The sequence below is a fragment of the Salvelinus sp. IW2-2015 genome, linkage group LG34 (genome assembly GCF_002910315.2).
Source record: "Salvelinus sp. IW2-2015 linkage group LG34, ASM291031v2, whole genome shotgun sequence".
NCBI lineage: Eukaryota > Metazoa > Chordata > Actinopteri > Salmoniformes > Salmonidae > Salvelinus > Salvelinus sp. IW2-2015.
Window position 1 is genome coordinate 3,425,391 of NC_036873.1, and position 18,128 is coordinate 3,443,518.

General features: G+C 42.4%; 1 protein-coding gene across 1 annotated transcript in view; it reads left to right on the forward strand.

Annotated features, from left to right (window-relative positions):
* LOC111958424 (gastrula zinc finger protein xLCGF3.1-like) overlaps positions 1–13,522 on the forward strand; it is a 17,685-nt gene extending 4,163 nt beyond the window's left edge. Inside the window, exons 2-6 of the mRNA XM_070437151.1 lie at positions 7,262–7,374; positions 7,924–8,153; positions 12,229–12,333; positions 12,558–12,685; positions 13,229–13,522. Coding sequence (XP_070293252.1) covers positions 7,262–7,374; positions 7,924–8,153; positions 12,229–12,333; positions 12,558–12,685; positions 13,229–13,522 — 870 coding nt within the window. The remainder of the gene's footprint in view (positions 1–7,261; positions 7,375–7,923; positions 8,154–12,228; positions 12,334–12,557; positions 12,686–13,228) is intronic.
* The last annotated feature ends 4,606 nt before the right edge of the window (positions 13,523–18,128 follow it).

The following is an 18,128-nucleotide window of genomic DNA, read 5'->3' on the forward strand; positions in this document are numbered from 1 at the left end:
AACCAAAGCTTTAAACTTCCTGACTGATGTCTTGAGAAAGTGGTGATCCTAACTGACCTAAGACAGGGAATTTTTACTAGGATTAAATGTCAGGAATTGTGAAAAACTGAGTTTAATTGTATTTGGCTAAGGTGTATGTAAACTTCTGACTTCAACTGTAGGTAGAGATATTAAAATGACTATGCATAGAGTAGCAGCAGCGTAGAGGGGGGGGGGGGGCAATGCAAGTAGTCTGGGTAGCCATTTGATTAGATGTTCAGGTGTCTTTTGGCTTGGGTAGAAGCTGTTAGAAGCCTCTTGGACCAAGTCTTGGTGTTCCGGTACCTCGAGCTGCTGTAGTGTAGCGGAGAGAACAGTCTATGGACTGTGTGGCTGGAGTCTTTGACAACTCTTAGGGCCTTCCTCTGACACCGCCTGTATAGAGGTCCTGGATGGCAGGAAAGCTTGACCCCAGTGATTACTGGGCCGTACGCACTTCCCTCTGTAGTGCCTTGCGGTCGAGGCCAAGCAGTTGCCATACCAGGCATTGATGCATCCCGCCAGGATGCCCTCGATGGTGCAGCTGTAAAACCTTTTGAGGATCTGATGACCCATGCCAAATCTTTTCAATCAACCTGCGGGGAAGAGGTTTGGGTGGCTTGGACCATGTTAGTTTGTTGGGGATGTGGACGCCAAGGAACTTGAAGCTCTCAACCTGCTCCACTACAGCCCCGTCGATGAGAATGGGGGGTGTGCTCGGTTCAAACTTTTTCCTTGTATCCACAATCATCTCTTTGTCTTATCACGTTGAGAGAGGTGCTGTCCCTGCCCACACGATCAGGTCTCTGACCTCCTTCCTATAGCTGGTCTCATCGTTGTCGGTGATCAGGCCCTACCACTGTTGTGTCATCGCAAACTTAATGATTGTGTTGGAGTCGTGCCTGGCTGTGCAGTCATGTGGTGAACAGGGAGTACAGGAGGGGACTGAGCACACACCCCTTGTTGTTACCTACCCTTACCAGCTGGGGGCGGCCATCAGGAAGTTCAGGATCCAGTTTGCAGAGTTTTTAGTCCACGGTTCCTTTGCTTAGTGATGAGCTTTGAGGGCCAACTTATGGTGTTAACGCTGAGCTGTAGTCAAGCGATTAGCATTCGCACATAAACTCAGCCAAAAAAAGAAATGTCCTCTCACTGTCAACTGCGTTTATTTTCAGCAAACTTAACATGTGTAATATTTGTATGACATAAGATTCAACAACTGAGACATAAACTGAACAAGTTCCACAGCATGTGACTAACAGAAATGTAATAATGTGTCCCTGAACAAAGGGGGGGGGGTCAAATAGAAAGTAACAGCATTCTTAAAATAAAGTGGTGATCCTAACTGACCTAAGATAGGGAAATTTTACTTGGATTAAATGTCAGGAATTGTGAAAAACTGAGTTTAAATGGCTAAGGTGTATGTAAACTTCCAACCTCAACTGTATACTGTAAACCTTAATATGCTCTAATGTACAATTTGTGTTTACAGTCAGCAATCCAGTAGGACCTGTTGTGTTGATGGCGGTAGAGACTGGACCTCTGGCCCTGGATTGCAGTTCTTGACACAAACCGGTGTGCCTGGCACCTACTACCCTACCCCGTTCAAAGGTACTTACATCTTTTGTCTTGCCCATTCACCCTCTGAATGGCACACATACACAATCCATGTCTCAATTGTCTCAAGGCTTAAAAATACTTCTTAGACCTGTCTCCTCCACTGATTGAAGTGTATTTAACAGGTGACTTCAATAAGGGATCATAACTTCACCTGGATAGTCTATGTCATGGAAAGAGCAATCGTTCCTAATGTTTTGTACACCGCAATCTCCTGTTCCTGCCTCACACTTTCAGAAACAGGAGATGGCTCCTGCCCTGTAAACCGTTCCGGCTCCTGCAAGGCCCCCATTTACATAACACAATACAGTTTAAATTACAATACACAGCCATTTTGATATATTTTGTGTCTTCACAGTCCCTGTTGTGCCGTAAGAAATAGGTTATGATCAATGATAACAAAAGCTGCACTGAAGTCCAACAACAATCTTCCACAATCTTCATACTATCAATTTCTTTCAGCCAATCATCAGTGCAGAGCATTTTGAGTGCCCTTCCTTGTAATCATGCTGAAAGTCTGTTGTTAATTTGTTTTCTGTAAAATAACTTTTTTGTATTTTTTTTTATCTAAAAGCTTGGTAAAAACTGGTGAAAGGATGATTGGTCGGCTGTTTAAACAATTAAAGGGTGCTTTGCTATTTCTGGGCAGCGGAATGACCTTAACCTTCCTCCAGGCCTGAGGGCACACACCGTCTTCTAGGCTTAAATTGAAGATGTGGCAAACAGGAGTCGCAATCTATTCCACTACCAACCTCAGCAATTTCCCATCCAGCTTGTCTTTATTTATAGATACCAACACTCATCTCTTCCACACCCACTTTGCTGAACTCAAAACTACAGTGCTTGTCTTTCATTATTTGGTCCGTTAAGCATGAATATGAAGGCTCAGCATTTGTTGTTTGCATGTCATCCCTAACTTTATCTTGTCAACAAAAAAGTTACCTCATGGTTACCCCACGAATACAGACAGAGTCAGGATTGGCGTTCACCACAGTGCCCTCAGAAAGTATTATTCATGCCCCTTTACTTATTCCACATTTTGTTGTGTTACAGCCTGAATTCAAAAGGGATTAAATATATTTGTTTTCTCACCCATCTACACACAATACCCCATAATGACAAAGTGAAAACATATTTTTTTTTTTTTTACGTGTGTGAATTTATTGAAAATTAAATACAGAAATATCTCAAGTATTCACCACCTAAGTCAATACTTTGTAAAGCACTGTTGGCAGCGATTACAGCTGTGAGTCTTTCTGGGTAAGCCTCTAAGAGCTTTCCACACCTGGATTGTGCAACATTTGCCCATTATTCTTTTCAATTTTTTTTAAGCTCTATCAAATTTGTTGTTGATGATTTTCAGTTCTTGCCATAGATTTTTTTTTAAACAACATTTAATCAATTTTAGAATAAGGCTGTAACGTAACAACATGTGGAAAAAGGGGTCTGAATACTTACTGAATGCACTGTATATGGTTGGTATTTAAAGTTTTTATTTTCTGCCCAGCACAAACACCATGTTCAACTATTCATGGTCTACAATTTAGACCACAATTAGTTGAACGAGGTATTAGTGAAAGGCTGGAACAAAAACGTGTAAACTCCTGTCATGTGTACAAAAAAACTGTGTTCGATCCCAGGCTGGGTTCGGGAGTCCAATAGGGCAGCGCACAATTGGCCCAGCGTTGTCCGGGTTAGGGAAGAGTTTTGCCGGGCGCTCTAGTGACTCCTTGTGGCTGGCCGGGCGCCTGCAGGCTGACTACGGTCGTCAGTTAAACAGTGTTTCCTCCAACACATTGGTGCAGCTGGCTTCCGGGTTAAGCAAGCGGTGTTAAGAAGCACGGCTTGGCGTGTTATGTTTTGGAGGACACATGACTCGACCTTCACCTCTCCCGAGCCCGTTGGGAAGTTGCAGCAATGAGACAAGATCGTAATCACAAAATTGGGGAGAAAAAGGGGGTACATTTTTGTTATAATAATTAAGGGCTGTGTTTCGTGTAGGCTTAATCTGGCATTACGTATTGATAACTGGTCAATTCAATTGATTGGACATAATTTGGAAAGGCACAGGCCTGTCTATATAAGGTCCCACAGTTGACAGTGCATTCTAGAGCAAAAACCAAGCCATTAGGTCGAAGGAGTTGTCCGTAGAGCTCCGAGACAGGATTGTGTTGAGGCACAGATCTGGGGAAGGGTACCAAAACATTTCTGCAGCATTGAAGGACCCCAAATACACAGTGGCCTCTATCCTTCTTAAATGGAAGAAGTTTGGAGCCACCAAGAGTCTTCCTAGAGTTGGCTGCCTGGACAAACTGACCAATCGGGGGAGAGAGGCCTTGGTCAGGGAGGTGACCAAGAATCCGATGGTCACTCTGACAAAGCTCTAGAGTTCCTCTGTGGAGATGGGAGAACCTTCCAGAAGGACAACCATCTTTGCACCACTCCACTAATCAACCCTTTATGGTAGAGTGGCCAGACGGAAACCACTCCTCAGTAAAAGGCACATGACAGCCCGCGTGGAGTTTGCCAAAAGGCACCTAAAGGACTCTCAGACCATGAGAAACAAGATTCTCTGGTCTGATGAAACCAAGATTTAACTATTTGGCCTGAATGACAAGCGTCACGTCTGGAAGAAACCAGCACCAACCCTACAGTGAAGCATGTGTGGCATCATCATACTGTGGGGATGTTTTTCATCAGCAGGGACTGGGAGAGGCTAGTCAGGATCGAGGGAAAGATGAACAGAACAAAGTACAGAGAGAACGTTGATGAAAACCTGCTCCAGAGCACTCAGGACCTCAGACTGGGGTGAAGGTTCACCTTCCAACAGGACAACGACCCTAAGCACACAGTCAAGGCAAAGCAGGAGTGGCTTCCGGACAAGTCTCTGAATGTCATTGAGTGGCCCAGCCAGAGCCCGGACTTGAACACCATCGAACATCTTGGGAGATACCTGAAAATAGCTTTGCAGCAAGGCTCCTCATCCAACCTGAGAGGATCTGGAGAAGAATGGGAGAAACTCCCCAAATACAGGTGCCAAGCTTGTAGCGTCATACCCACGAAACCTCAAGGCTGTAATCACTGCCAAAGGTGCTTCAACAAAGTACTGAGTAAAGGGTCTGAATACTTATGTAAATGTGATATTTCAGTTTTTATATTTAATAAATTAGCAACATTTAAAAAAAAATGTTTTGCTTTGTCGTTATGGGGTATTGTGTGTAGTATGAGGGGAAAAATAATAATAATACATTTTAGAATAAGGCTGTAACAAAATGTGGAAAAAGTCAAGGGATCTGAATACTTTCCGAAGGCACTGTAAATCTCTCGGACAAAGGTGACTTTTATCAATATATTCGCCTGTATTTACCCCGCAACAAATGAAATGCTAATCGGCTGCTAATGTGGCATAAATAACTACAAATGTCATGATGATCTGGACGAGACTGCAAAATCGAGGCAAAGGTAAGAATCTCTGGATTACCTATCCAATGATAGCTAAATGTAGTATTGAATAAATTGGCTAAATTTCTTAATTTACCTGTTAGCAAAGGTGCCAGCTAGATATGATGTGCAGGGATTTGTAGTCTTGCATGATGTCTACTTTGATGCTAATTAGCATTTTAGAATCAGAGAAAATAGAGCTGAATATTGATCAAATTCACCATGTCCGGGAGATTTACATGGTTATCAAAACATCACACCAGGGTAATGCTACACGAAACACATCCCTTGTTATAAATGTTTCTAAAATCTTCAAGGGGAAAAATGAATGGTTGAAAGACGATTGGAACCATTTCCCCGTTTGACCGCTAGGTTTTAGGTATAATAACACCGCCACCACAGATAGAACAATGAGCCAGATATTTCACCAGATGTATTAATGTGAAGCATCCGGTTGGCATTTCCACTCACTTCCAAATATGGTGATGAGAGGAAGCCCAGTGGCCAGAAGTGGGAGAAGATGGAGCAATATGGATTTTCCAGCAAATTTTCTCATCTATTAAACATTTGATCTCCATACAGTTTTCTGTTTCCAGAACTAGAATCTGTAACAGAGTGGATTGTGTTTTGTAGACTTTACTCTTTGCCAAAGTTTCCCCCAAAAATGCGTTGTTTAGAATTGAGTTATTGCACGAGCGCACTTCAGACTATGCGTCCCCTAACGGAAATAGGCAAATAAGTGCTAGAACGCACCAATAGGATCTCACTAGCTTGTGCTTGGCTCTGCCTACCTCCTTGTTCCGCCCACTATGATTCATTTGCCCCCATCGGAAACGACAAGCTCTGGTCTATCTTGGGTTAGTATATAGTATAGAAATATTGGTCTCCACTGTGGGGGTTCGTGGGTTGGGACGTTTTCTTTCCTTTTCCCCATTTTTTTGTATAACGTGTAATGGACTCACACTCCAGTCCAATTGGTGGCGGTAATGCAACTTGTTGGTTGCCAACCGCCATTTAAAACCCAGATAAGTACGGACGTAAACATGACCAAGAACCATTTTCTCGTTAGCTTTTTTATTAGGCCATTAACACGATGGAATTCAAAATATTACTAATTTAACTGCTCAGCATCACATACTTACGCCAGGTAGTCTTTTATTCGCGTTGGAGACAGGACTTGGTTGATAAAAGCTGGCGTTACATGGATAACATCTAACGTTAGCAAACAATGGCCATGGTTTTTCACACTSAAATAGCCTCCATTATGGAGGTGCTAGCGAATGCAGCCGTGGCAGARGTCTGTAAACTCGTAGACGACGACTATGCAGTGTTTCGTTTGGAAATAACTCATAGCCAAAAAGAAAACAGAGCATTGCGGAGGAAACTACAGCTACTGGAGCTAAAGGTGTCACGGGAGCGCGCAGAGAGGACAACGCGAGAGCGCGCACTCTCCAGACGTCCAAGTAGTGTCAAGATCCTCGACCGAAACAGAGGAATGGAAAGAGGTACATTTTGCAGGCCGAGGCAGCGGGGCACCCTGTGTACATGTGTGACTAGATGTGTTAATCATAATTGGGTCTTGGTCAGTTTTTGGATAGTATGCAATAATTCCCCTGATTACTTAGCTATCTTGCACAAAGACACTATCATATTCTAACCATATTCTTGATTTACTGCATTTACTAATTGAAAACAATATGATGAATGGAACATAATCAATCAATCTATAAATAGTATATCAAGAAGTTATGCAAAGTGTAACCTTACATTCTGGTCAATTCTAGACAGTGTCAAAACTCAATATTGTACAATATAGCGTTCAGCATTGACAGTACCTAACCTAACCACGTCTTTCCCCCCCCAATCACACTCTCAGGTGAAGGACATCTCACTGGAGGCCACAGGAGCTTTGTGAAGCCAGCGGGACACAATACATGGAGCGATGACCAACCAATCACTGTTGATGAGGGGAGTGGAACCTCAACCCAGCACGTTATCGTGATAGAGGTTAGTGTAATAGTACATCAAATGTGGCCAGTTCATTTCAGAAAGACTCCCCTCAGCTATTCACTTGCTTACATGTACATCCTTATTTATTTGCCATAGCGGAGCTTGTGAGACTTCCCTATGACATTGTTATCCAATTCTACTCATGTACCGGTAATAACCTCCCCTCTTGTGTCAGGATGCAGAGGCTGCAAGTCCTAGAGGATTGTCCCTGGTCAAGCAGGAGAGGACTGAAGAAGAGGACCCACGACACATCACGGAGGTCAGTGGCACGCCGAACGCCATCCTAATGTCAGAGACTTTAACTGTAACACACAGGCTCTCTCTTGCGCACCGGATCTGTCCACGGATCAGACCCAGAGGGGCTGGGGAGACTGGGCTGTCCTCCTGCTCCCGGCTCAGTATCTACCGATATTTCACCAGAGCCAAAGGGCTGTTAATTCCTGTGTAGATGGTGATGCGTTATACACTGGTGTTGATGATCTGTCTTGTTCTTACACTACAGAGATGGACCTGGCAACATATCCTTGGGTTTAAAGACAGACTGATCTGTCTAGAGGGGACTGGAACCAGTACAGTAGTAGTATATACACTGAAGGGTGCCTAGATAAGAAAGGGGGGGGGTCTGGTCGTAGATAAAGTGGAATGCAGATAGCCACCTAGGAGATGGACACTGACAGGACAGAGACTTCTTACACTACATGGAAAGCTTAGCTTCACATGGCCTTTTCGATCAGGTATTGAACTCAAATGACAGGGCTAGAGCCCAGGTTTTGGGAGAGGAAGCCACATCGGGTCGTAGTAAAGATAAACGGTTCCTCTGCATGTTCTGTAACAAAGGCTTCAGCTGCCTCCAGAAGGTGGTTCCACCAGTAGTTCCACACAGGAGAAATCCTTCAGCTGTACCCAGTGTCACATGCACTTAGCCCAGGCTGGCCACCTGAAGAGGCACCAGAGGGTCCACACTGTGGAGAAATCCTACAGCGGCCCCCAGTGTGAGAAGAGGTTCTCCCACCAGCACCATAGGAAGATGCACCTGAAGGTCCACACGGGGAAGAGGCCGTTCGCCTGTACACACTGTGGGAAGAGGTTCTTAGAACAAAATAGTTTCACTTTGTCATTATGGGGTATTGTGTGTAGATAGCTGAGGAATTGTTTTTTTTAATGTAATCCATATTAGAATAAGGCTGTAACAATGTGGAAAAAGTTGAGGGGTCTAAATACTTTCCAAAGGCGCTGTAGTGAATTAATGACACCTTGAGCTGTCCTAATCAGTTAAGAGTTACCAGCAGGTGCCTTGATAATAGAAAAATGCAGCGTCAGTGGTTCCTGCGCCACAAGCAATTGCTTTGGAGTTGTTGAAAGAATGTTAATATTGATACATCCATAAATAATCTAGACCTACATGCAACAATGATTCACATGATATGCCTAAATTCTTATAACCACATAGGCTAATAAAGAATCACATTTTTATTTTTTAAGTAACCTACATGTTATTTTAAGATATCCCTTTGGAGTGCAATATCACGTTGTTAAAAAATATAGCTAAATGGGGAATGCCTTTTAAGTTGTGAAATTGTGTTTGATTGTGTTTGTTACGAATCCCTTTGGCCCGACAGTCTAGGGGTGATGGTAACGAGACCCATAACATAACTCATGCAAAGTGTAACAGTGACAAAGTAACGGTGAGAACGAAATAACAGACAACTTAATTACCGTCAAACACTCAGGGTTTATTTCTAAACACACGGTAAAGGGGGGCAGGAAAAGGGGCTGAGCTAGACCCAAGGAAAGAAATAATAAGTATCCAAAAATACCCCTAAGTTAGACTAGCCTACTTCACCAACAGCTAACTAACTAACCAAAAATACAGTGGGTGGTCCGCCCAGGTCTAACTAGTGTATTTAACAACGTTTACCTATGGGTAGTGTATGCACAAGGGCAACTTGTCTGGTTACTCCCTTTTCCCACCATCAAACAAACACCATAACCAAACACAATACTCACAGGTGGGGACAAAGTGACATGTAGATGCTAAACCACACAAGAGATCTACAAACATATGGCATTTACAGAGAGATGGCTACACAAAGAGATTGAGCTCCAGAGAACACAACTGATAGGGTTTTTAAACCAAGGGAAAGGGACGGTGATTGGGTAGGAGAAAAGAGCAGGTGTCTTCTGATTAGCGACTGATTGATGACTGATTGGGGAATGATGATTGTCACCTGTGAGTAGGGGAGAAGGAGAGAAAAGAAACACACAGGATGCACACAGAATACTTGTATCCGTAACAGTGTTCGAGGAAAATTATAGGTCTTTCAAACATTTTATGCAACACTTTCGGCATGTGATTTCATGACAACTGAGCCAAAGCGAGTTGTTAAACAGCAGTGACGAGTGTGTTGATATAACGGTACAATTATAAAAATTCTGCTTCAACCTTCAGGTTATGCATGCCAACATATTTGCCAAGAATTAAGAGTAGGCAAATTGATTTTATCAGACAAAAATGAGATCAAACGTTTTACCATTGCAACATGTGATGTACAGTCACATTCACCGTGGTTGTGTGAAGCTTGCACAGAGCCCATATCCACAAACCATCTCAGAAAAGGTCGTAGGAATCATTTTAAAACCTGTTTCAGACCAATAAAAACTCCCAGCTCAGAGTAGGTTTTAGGATGATGTTCTTGACACTCCCCAGACAAACTCTGAGCCAGGAGTAAAATTAACTCATAAAAGTTTCTCTGCTGGTGATCACGACAGTTTGAGTTACTGAAAAGGAAAGACGGTGATGACGCTCATTAACATTGTTGCAAATGATGGGGTATAAACTATCGCAATGAGGCATCGCCAGCTTTGAATGCTATAGCACGCTTCAGACTACAACGGTGAATGTAACTGTCCGTCAAATGTTGCAGTGGTAAAACGTTTTATAACTTTCACCTGACACGACAACTTTTCCTTCTCCTAATTCTTTCCTAATGTTGGCATCCATAATCTTTTTTTTTCTTCTTTTTTTTATTTTATTTTTACAAATTCTGATTTTTTTAATGATGTGATAGGCATATTGTACTGAATCATACAGTATGGTTGTTAAAAGTAGAATTTGGATTGCTGTTATATCAACACACTCATCACTCCCTTTTAACAACTCTCTAAATTACCTTTGGCACAGTAGACTAGGCATCAACTCACCTGCCGATAATGTTGCATAAAACGTTTGAAAGGTCATTAATCACCAAACGCATAGGCCCTAGATGCTGTCAATTGCTTATAAATCAGTTGCCCAACTCATAACTTGAAATAACATGATGTATGTTAATTGAATAATCAAAAGAAAAATGTTATTATTTATTAGCCTAGTGGTTATCCGTATTTAGGCATATCATGTGACTTAGGCCTCATGTAAAATCATTGTCAAAAGCGCAAAAGATAGCCTACTGTTGCATGTTGATCTATACTGAACAAAAATATAAACACAGCATGTAAATTGTGTCCCATGTTTCATAAGCTGAAATAAAAGATCCTAGAAATGTTCCATATGCACAATTTATTTTATTTTATTCCTCAAACGTGCACAAATTAGTTTACAGCCCTGTTAGTGAGTATTTCTCCTTTGCCAAGATAATCCATCCACCTGACAGGTATGGCATATCAAGAAGCTGATTAAACAGCACGATCATTACACAGGTGCACCTTGTGCCGGGGACAATAAAAGGCCCTTCTCTAAAATGTGCAGCATTGTCAAACAACACAATGCCACAGAGTGTGCAATTGGCATGCTGACTGCAGGAATGTCCACCAGAGCTGTTGCCAGAGAACTGAATGTTAATTTCTCTACCGTAAGCCGCCTCAAACGTAGTTTTAGAGATTTTGGCAGTATGTCCAACCGGTGTCACAATCACAGACCATGTGTATGGCGTCATGTGGGCAAGCTGTTTGCTGATGTCAACATTGTAAACAGAGTGCCCCGTGGTGGTGGTGGTGGTGGGGTTATGGTATGGGCAGGCATAAGGGGCAGGCATTAACACAATTACATTTTGTCGAAGGCAATTTGAATGCACAGAGATACCGTGATGAGATCCTGAGGCTTATTGTCGTGCTGTTTATCCTCCACCATCACCTGATGTTTCAGCATGATAATGCATAGCCCCATGTCACAAGAATCTGTACACAATTCCTGGAAGCTGAAAATGTCCCCGTTTTTTTTCATGGCTTGCATAGTCACCAGACATGTCACCCACCTATTGAGCATGTTTGGGATGCTCTGGATCGACGTATACGACAGTGTGTTCCAGTTCCTGCCAATATCCAGCAACTTCGCACAGCCATTGAAGAGGAGTGGGACAACATTCCACAGGCCACACTCAACAGCCTGATCAACTCTTTGCGAAGGAGATGTGTCGCGCTGCATGAGGCAACTGGTGGTCACACTAGATACTGACTGGTTTTCTGATCCACGGCCCTACCTTTTTTTTTTTGGTATCTGTGACCAACTGAGGCATATCTGTATTCCCAGTCATGTGAAATCCATAGATTAGGGCCTAATACATTTATTTCAATTGACTGATTTCTTTATATGAACTTTAACTCAGTAAATTTTTTGAAATTGTTGCGTTCATGTTTTTGTTCAGAGTAGATTATTTATGGGTTGATCATATAGAAATATCTAACTATTCTATCAACTCCAAAGCAATTGCATGTGGTGCAGGAGCCACTGACTCTCTGCCTTTTCTTATAATCAAGATACCTGCTGATAACTCTTAACTGGTTAGGACAATTCATGAGGAGTCCTAAATATTTGTCAACTAGAAGAGGCTTCATGCACAGCTTTTATTGTTACCCATAAGAGTAGTAGTAAAATGTCTCTATTCTCAGCACTTACGACCAATTTTCTAGTCTAAGACGCTTTGTGGATACAAGCCCAAATCTGGATTAATGTTGTCTTAATAGTGGGACCATGCCTTTGAATTAGCAAACCAATAAAGAGTGTCAAGTGATCAAATCAACTAGCACGTTTGCATAGTACTCATAGCAGTCCCTCATTGCCCAATCAGAAGATGCTCCATAGCAGGGTGCTCATATCAGATTTCTTGATCCAACATCCTATCACTCTGTATCTCTTACAGTCAATAGATGTGGAGGATGGGAAGCCTGATCTGCTGCTGGTCAAAGAGGAGACGATAGAAGACGAACCAGAGGGCATTGATCTGCTGAGTGGACTAAAGATGGGGGAACAAGGTAAGGGAGAAATACATATAGCTTACATACAATAATAGATATTCAATGGGAATAGCGATGCACCTGGCTATTATTATTTATTTATTTTCTTCATTCATAAAATGAAGTCATGTTTACATACAAAAAAACCACAATGTATGAACTAGACCAGGTAATTGAGTCAGACTCCATATGTAGAGTTCTCTGCCATGTTTTTAATATCTATTTTCTAACCGCTTCCTGAGGTGGTTGGCTGGAGGCGAACAGAGGAGACTGGGCGGCCATTTTGGATTCCCAGACCCAGACGGGTGCAGTCAATGGCCCGGGGGACGACATCACTGAGCAGGCCAGGACTAGAGGCGACATAGTGGAGGTCAGTGGATGGGACAGCGTCTTCAACTCTGGGCTGGGGAACAACACTGTTAACCACAACCAGAAACAGACTGTCGAACACAAAACAACCGAATTTAGTCTCCGTGACAACAGACTGGCTGAGACCAGGGCGAGGCGTAGATTTTGTCTGCGGGGACGGGGAGGTGTCGGTATGCAGCTGGAGAGAACAGACACTGACTCGGCTAGCGATGCTCCGTCCTGCTCCTATAGTTGTGATTCAGAGAGACTGATGGCGCCTCAGGTTAACCCCCTAACAGATGCTGCCTTCAGCCTGCCTTCTATAGGATCTATCAACTGGAACATGGATCCTGAGACAACACAGACACTCCCTGGCCTTCATCCTCCTCACACTCTTCTAATGTTAAACCAGACCTCAGACAATGCCAGTGCCTCAACATTAAATGGCTGCACAAGCCCATTGACAAATGAGAGTAGTAGAGACGAAATCGGTAAAAGTGGCAGCGCCAAAGACAAACGCTTTCCGTGTTCATTTTGTGGGAAAGCCTTCCGTTTGCCCAAACAGGTGGAGATCCACCAGAGGATGCACACAGGGGAGAAACCTTTCAGCTGCCACCTGTGCCGGGCCAGTTTTTCAGACTCGTCCAACCTGAAGAGGCACCAGAGGGTCCACACAGGGGAGAAACCCTACAGCTGCCCCCAGTGTGAGAAGAGGTTCTCCCGCCAGCACCATATGAAGATGCACCTGAAAGTCCACACGGGAGAGAGGCCATTCACCTGTACACACTGCGGGAAGAGGTTCTCAGAGAGGAGCTACCTCAGGGTACACCAACAGAAAATGCACACGGCCCATATATAGTGACATGTAACGTAGTACTACTACTTAGTACTAATTCTGTTGGTTTTGGATATAGTAGGGAAGTGGACGAGGTGAACTGAACTGAAGAAATAATGAGACATAGAAGATCAGGGGTTAGCAACAGGATTTAGGGGATTTGTTTTTGGTTTAAAAAAAAGACCAGGAATTCAGCTTAAAGTATTCCCACAAATAAAAAAAAGTATCTCAATGTAATCAAGGTATGAAATTCTTGTTATTTTTCAATACAATCTCTTTGGGCTTAGTTGTGGTCATTTTGCAGTGTACAAATAATAATTATTTTCCATCCCCTTGACCATTCGCTCCGAGAAAGATTCAGCCCGCAGCTGAGTCTAGTTGCCTACCCCTGGAGTAGATGATATGGTCATGGTTGGGGTATACTACAATGCTTCATTGATGAGTGGGACAACCTTGTCCTGTTGTTTTGATGAGGAAATGATAATGCCTTAATTCATGTTTACTTATACTGATCATGACAATGGGGTGAAACTCCAGGACAACAGTTGTGATATTTATTTAATTTTTTCCATTATTTTACCAGGTAAATTGACTGAGAACACATTCTCATTTACAGCAATGACCTGGGGAATAGTTACAGGGGAGAGGAGGGTGATGAATGAGCCAATCGTAAACTGGGGATTATTAGGTGACGGTGATGTTTTGAGGGCCAGATTGGGAATTTAGCCAGGACGCCGGGGTTAACACCCCTACTTACGATAAGTACCATGGGATCTTTAATGACCTCAGAGAGTCAGGACACCCGTTTAACGTCACATCCAAACGACGGCACCCTACACAGAGCAGTGTCCCCAATCACTGCCCTGGGACATTGGGATATTTTTTAGACCAGAGGAAAGAGTGCCTCCTACTGGCCCTCCAACACCACTTCCAGCAGCATCTGGTCTCCCATCCAGGGACTGACCAGGACCAACCCTGCTTAGCTTCAGAAGCAAGCCAGCAGGGGTATGCAGGGTGGTATGCTGCTGATAGTCCATTCCATAATGTCCATTTTACTTTGACCTTTCCTGTTTTTAGGTTATATATCTTTGTTAACATGACAGCAAATTATTTTATTTTAATTGAGCGCCATTAGGCTATTAAACAAACAGTCAAACCGGAAACAAAAGCAGGCTCTGTCTTATTTCTGTAGGTATATTGATGATTTATAAAGCCAGGCACATTTAACAGTTAGGCTATTGATTATAAATCTAATTAAGTTCGGGTTTCCTCTCCTCACTTTTCTGAAGACAATAAGGCAAGGGCTGTTTTCTCATCTCCTCGTTCTGCTGCTGCCTCCTGCATTATTCTCGACACCAATATGCTTGTTAACTTTGCTATTATGCACATTTTTTATTTTTTTAAATTTATTTAACCTTTATTTAACAAGGTAGGCAAGTTGAGAACAAGTTCTCATTTACAATTGCGACCTAGCCAAGATAAAGCAAAGCAGTTCGACACGTACAACAACACAGAGTTACACACGGAGTAAAACAAACATACAGTCAATAATACAGTAGAAAAATAAGTCTATATACAATGTGAGCAAATGAGGTGAGAAAAGGGAGGTAAAGGCAAAAAAAGCCATGGTGGCGAAGTAAATACAATATAGCAAGTAAAAACACTGGAATGGTAGATTTGCAGTGGAAGAATTTGCAAAGTAGAGATTATTTTGCCTTGATTGTCCTTCTAGGTACTACCGTTTCCCTGTCATTATTAACATTTATTCACAGACAGTGTTGTTGTCTTTTCTCTTGGACTCAGAGTTAGTTATGTTGCTGCCGTCTTTGTTTCAACTCATCAAGCTCTCCCTAGGAGAAATGCAGGCTGTTTTTCAGGTCGGAGACCTCTCTGGTCAGATCGTCCATTCTTGAATCTACCAGTATTTGGACAAAGCTTTTGAAGCTATTTTCCTTCAGTTGTAACAGCTCCTTGTAGAATAATTTTTGTTGGTTTAAAATATCTTTCACCTGCGTAAGCATGACACTGTCCTTTTCTTTGTTTGTCATAATAGCAGTGTAGGCTATCGTTGGTATACCGCGTAGTTCCAGCCCCGTCAGTTCGCCCTTCACAGCCCAGTTAAGTCCGTTGACTGTCTATCTCCTTTTTCTAATTGGGGAAAATCCCGTGGGATCTGTTGTCTACAACAGAGGAATGTGAACTAAACTCTCTTTCATGACCACATGCTCTGCTGAAATGAAGCTGAAATGCAGTACATTTAGCAAATTCAACCATCTGAATATATAATTTGTTGCTGTTTTGCATTGTATTGCAACATGCTGTTAGATACCTGCAAGGGATACGAGAGTTGGGTGTGGATAATCTTTCTACAATGAGTTAGTAAGCCGGAAATGTCAGAGTTTCCAAGTTCCGACTAGGACCTGAATGCTGCATTATTCTTGCTAGGTCATGCTTATTCTTGCTGGCTTCTCAGTGGTCTGCTAACATTGGCTAACTGTATGGTTTTTCACACTCAAATAGCCTCAATCATGGAGGTACAAACGAATGCAGCCGTGGCAGAGATCTGTAAACTCGTAGACGACGACTATGCAGTGTTTCATTTAGCAAAAACAGTTGGGGCTCTTTTTTTGTGCCTGTTTTGCATGTTATTTTGGCATTAATACATGTCACATATCAGTTTGCAAACAATGTAAAATAAATAAATAATTGAGTTAATAAAGCCGCATACAAACATGGTCTCTTTTTTGCTTTCTTGAGTAAGGCAGCTCCAAAATGCAGGTGTTTCAGCCTAGCTCAGTGCTTTCTGTGATGGTTGGTCAGCCAGCGGAAAATACGGAGCGTAGGGGTAATGTTCTCTAGTTGCGCCGTGATTGGCTCAGTGTTCTGTCACTCATGGGGATACTACATCACCGCAAAATCTAAGGGTAGAGCTGGAAAATGCAAGCCCCTTGGGTGCTGCAATAGAGTTACATTAGAAGTGCCCATCCAAGAAGGCTCATATGAAGAGAAATTATAGATAAAACTTATCGGTGCTCATTGGCCATTGGACATAAACATTACTCAACAAGTTGGAAAATTGCAAATTCAACAATGAGTGGTTTGGAAGGAATCAGTGGCTAACTGCAAGCATTGCAAAGCAATCACTAGCCTGCTATTTAGTGGAGTGGGTGTGTGGTCCAAGTCTGGGTTTAAGGGTCTCTTCAACCCAGAGACCAAGCTTAAAATGATAAATATTCAACATTGGCCATTCTGTCAATCCAGCATGACTTCTGCCCCGCTGGAGACTCAGAACAGGGAAATATCAGACTTCAGAGTTCAAGATAACTGGGAACTCGGAAAAAAACGAGCTCCGACTGTGAAAATACGTTTTGAATGGTCATCCAACTCAGAATTGCAAGTCGGGAACTCGGGCATCTTTCTAGAGCACCAACCTGAAGATCACTGATGTCATCATGATTCAACATAGTTTTTTTCAGAGTTCCCAGTTGTCTTGAAAGCACCATAAATCCAGAGAATGCCAGACTTTGATGACAAAGTTTGATGACAAAAGTTTCCCACGAAAGACCGTCGCGCCACCTTCCTGTTCAAGTGAGCATAGCACAACAAGGTGAGTCCAAAAATGTCTTGTATGCTGATGCATAAATTATGTAATATGCCAGGGAGATATGTAGTAGCTAAGAAAGTAATACTAAGTACATGTTGTGTAGTAAGCTGTTAGTAGCCTATGTGCCTCACCCTAATAATTTGGTCCCTTTTCCCCCTCATAATTTAGCCAACTGTTCTGACTTGGTGGTGCACATGTAGCCTATAACCTGTTTTAGAGAAATGTAATCATCAAATATTGTAAGAGCTTTCATTGTCTGCTTATATTCTCTTTTTTTTGCCCAACCAAGATTTACATGCTAAAATCTCCACTGGAAACAATATATCCACCTAAAAGTATAATTACATCAACTTTTCAAAGCGCTGGTAATACAGAACCATGTAAACACGTGCACGATCTCGTGGATGTATTTTCATCTTGTGCGGCATGTTTCAGGTGCTAGAAATCTGTACGCAATACGAGCACTTAATTTAGTTAGCCACCTACTGTGTGGGATAGAAACAGGAAAAAAACAAAAAACTGAACCGATGCTGGGGGGGAGATATTCATACAAACAACCCAAAGACATTTTTTAAACATACTTGTATTTTTTCATTCAATTATGTTTAAAAAATGAAACGCGTTCAAATCCAAAACAGAATGTAAGTATCCAGTTTCAGTTGAGCAAAACCATATATACTGAACAAAAATATAAACGTGTTGGTCCCATGTTTCATAAGCTGCAATAAAAGATCTCAGAAATGTTCCATACGGACGAAAAGCTTATTTCTCTCAAATGTGCCAAAATTTGTTTACATCCCTGTCAGTGAGCATTTCTCCTTTGCCAAGATAATCTACCACCTGACAAGTGTGGCATATCAAGAAGCTGATTAAACAGCTTGATTATTACACAGGTGCACCATGTGCTTGGGACAATAAAAGGCCACACTTGTCAATGTGCAGTTTTGTCACAGAACACAATGCCACAAATGTCTCAAGTTTTGAAGGAGCGTGCAATTAGCTGGCAGACTGCAGAAATGTCCACCA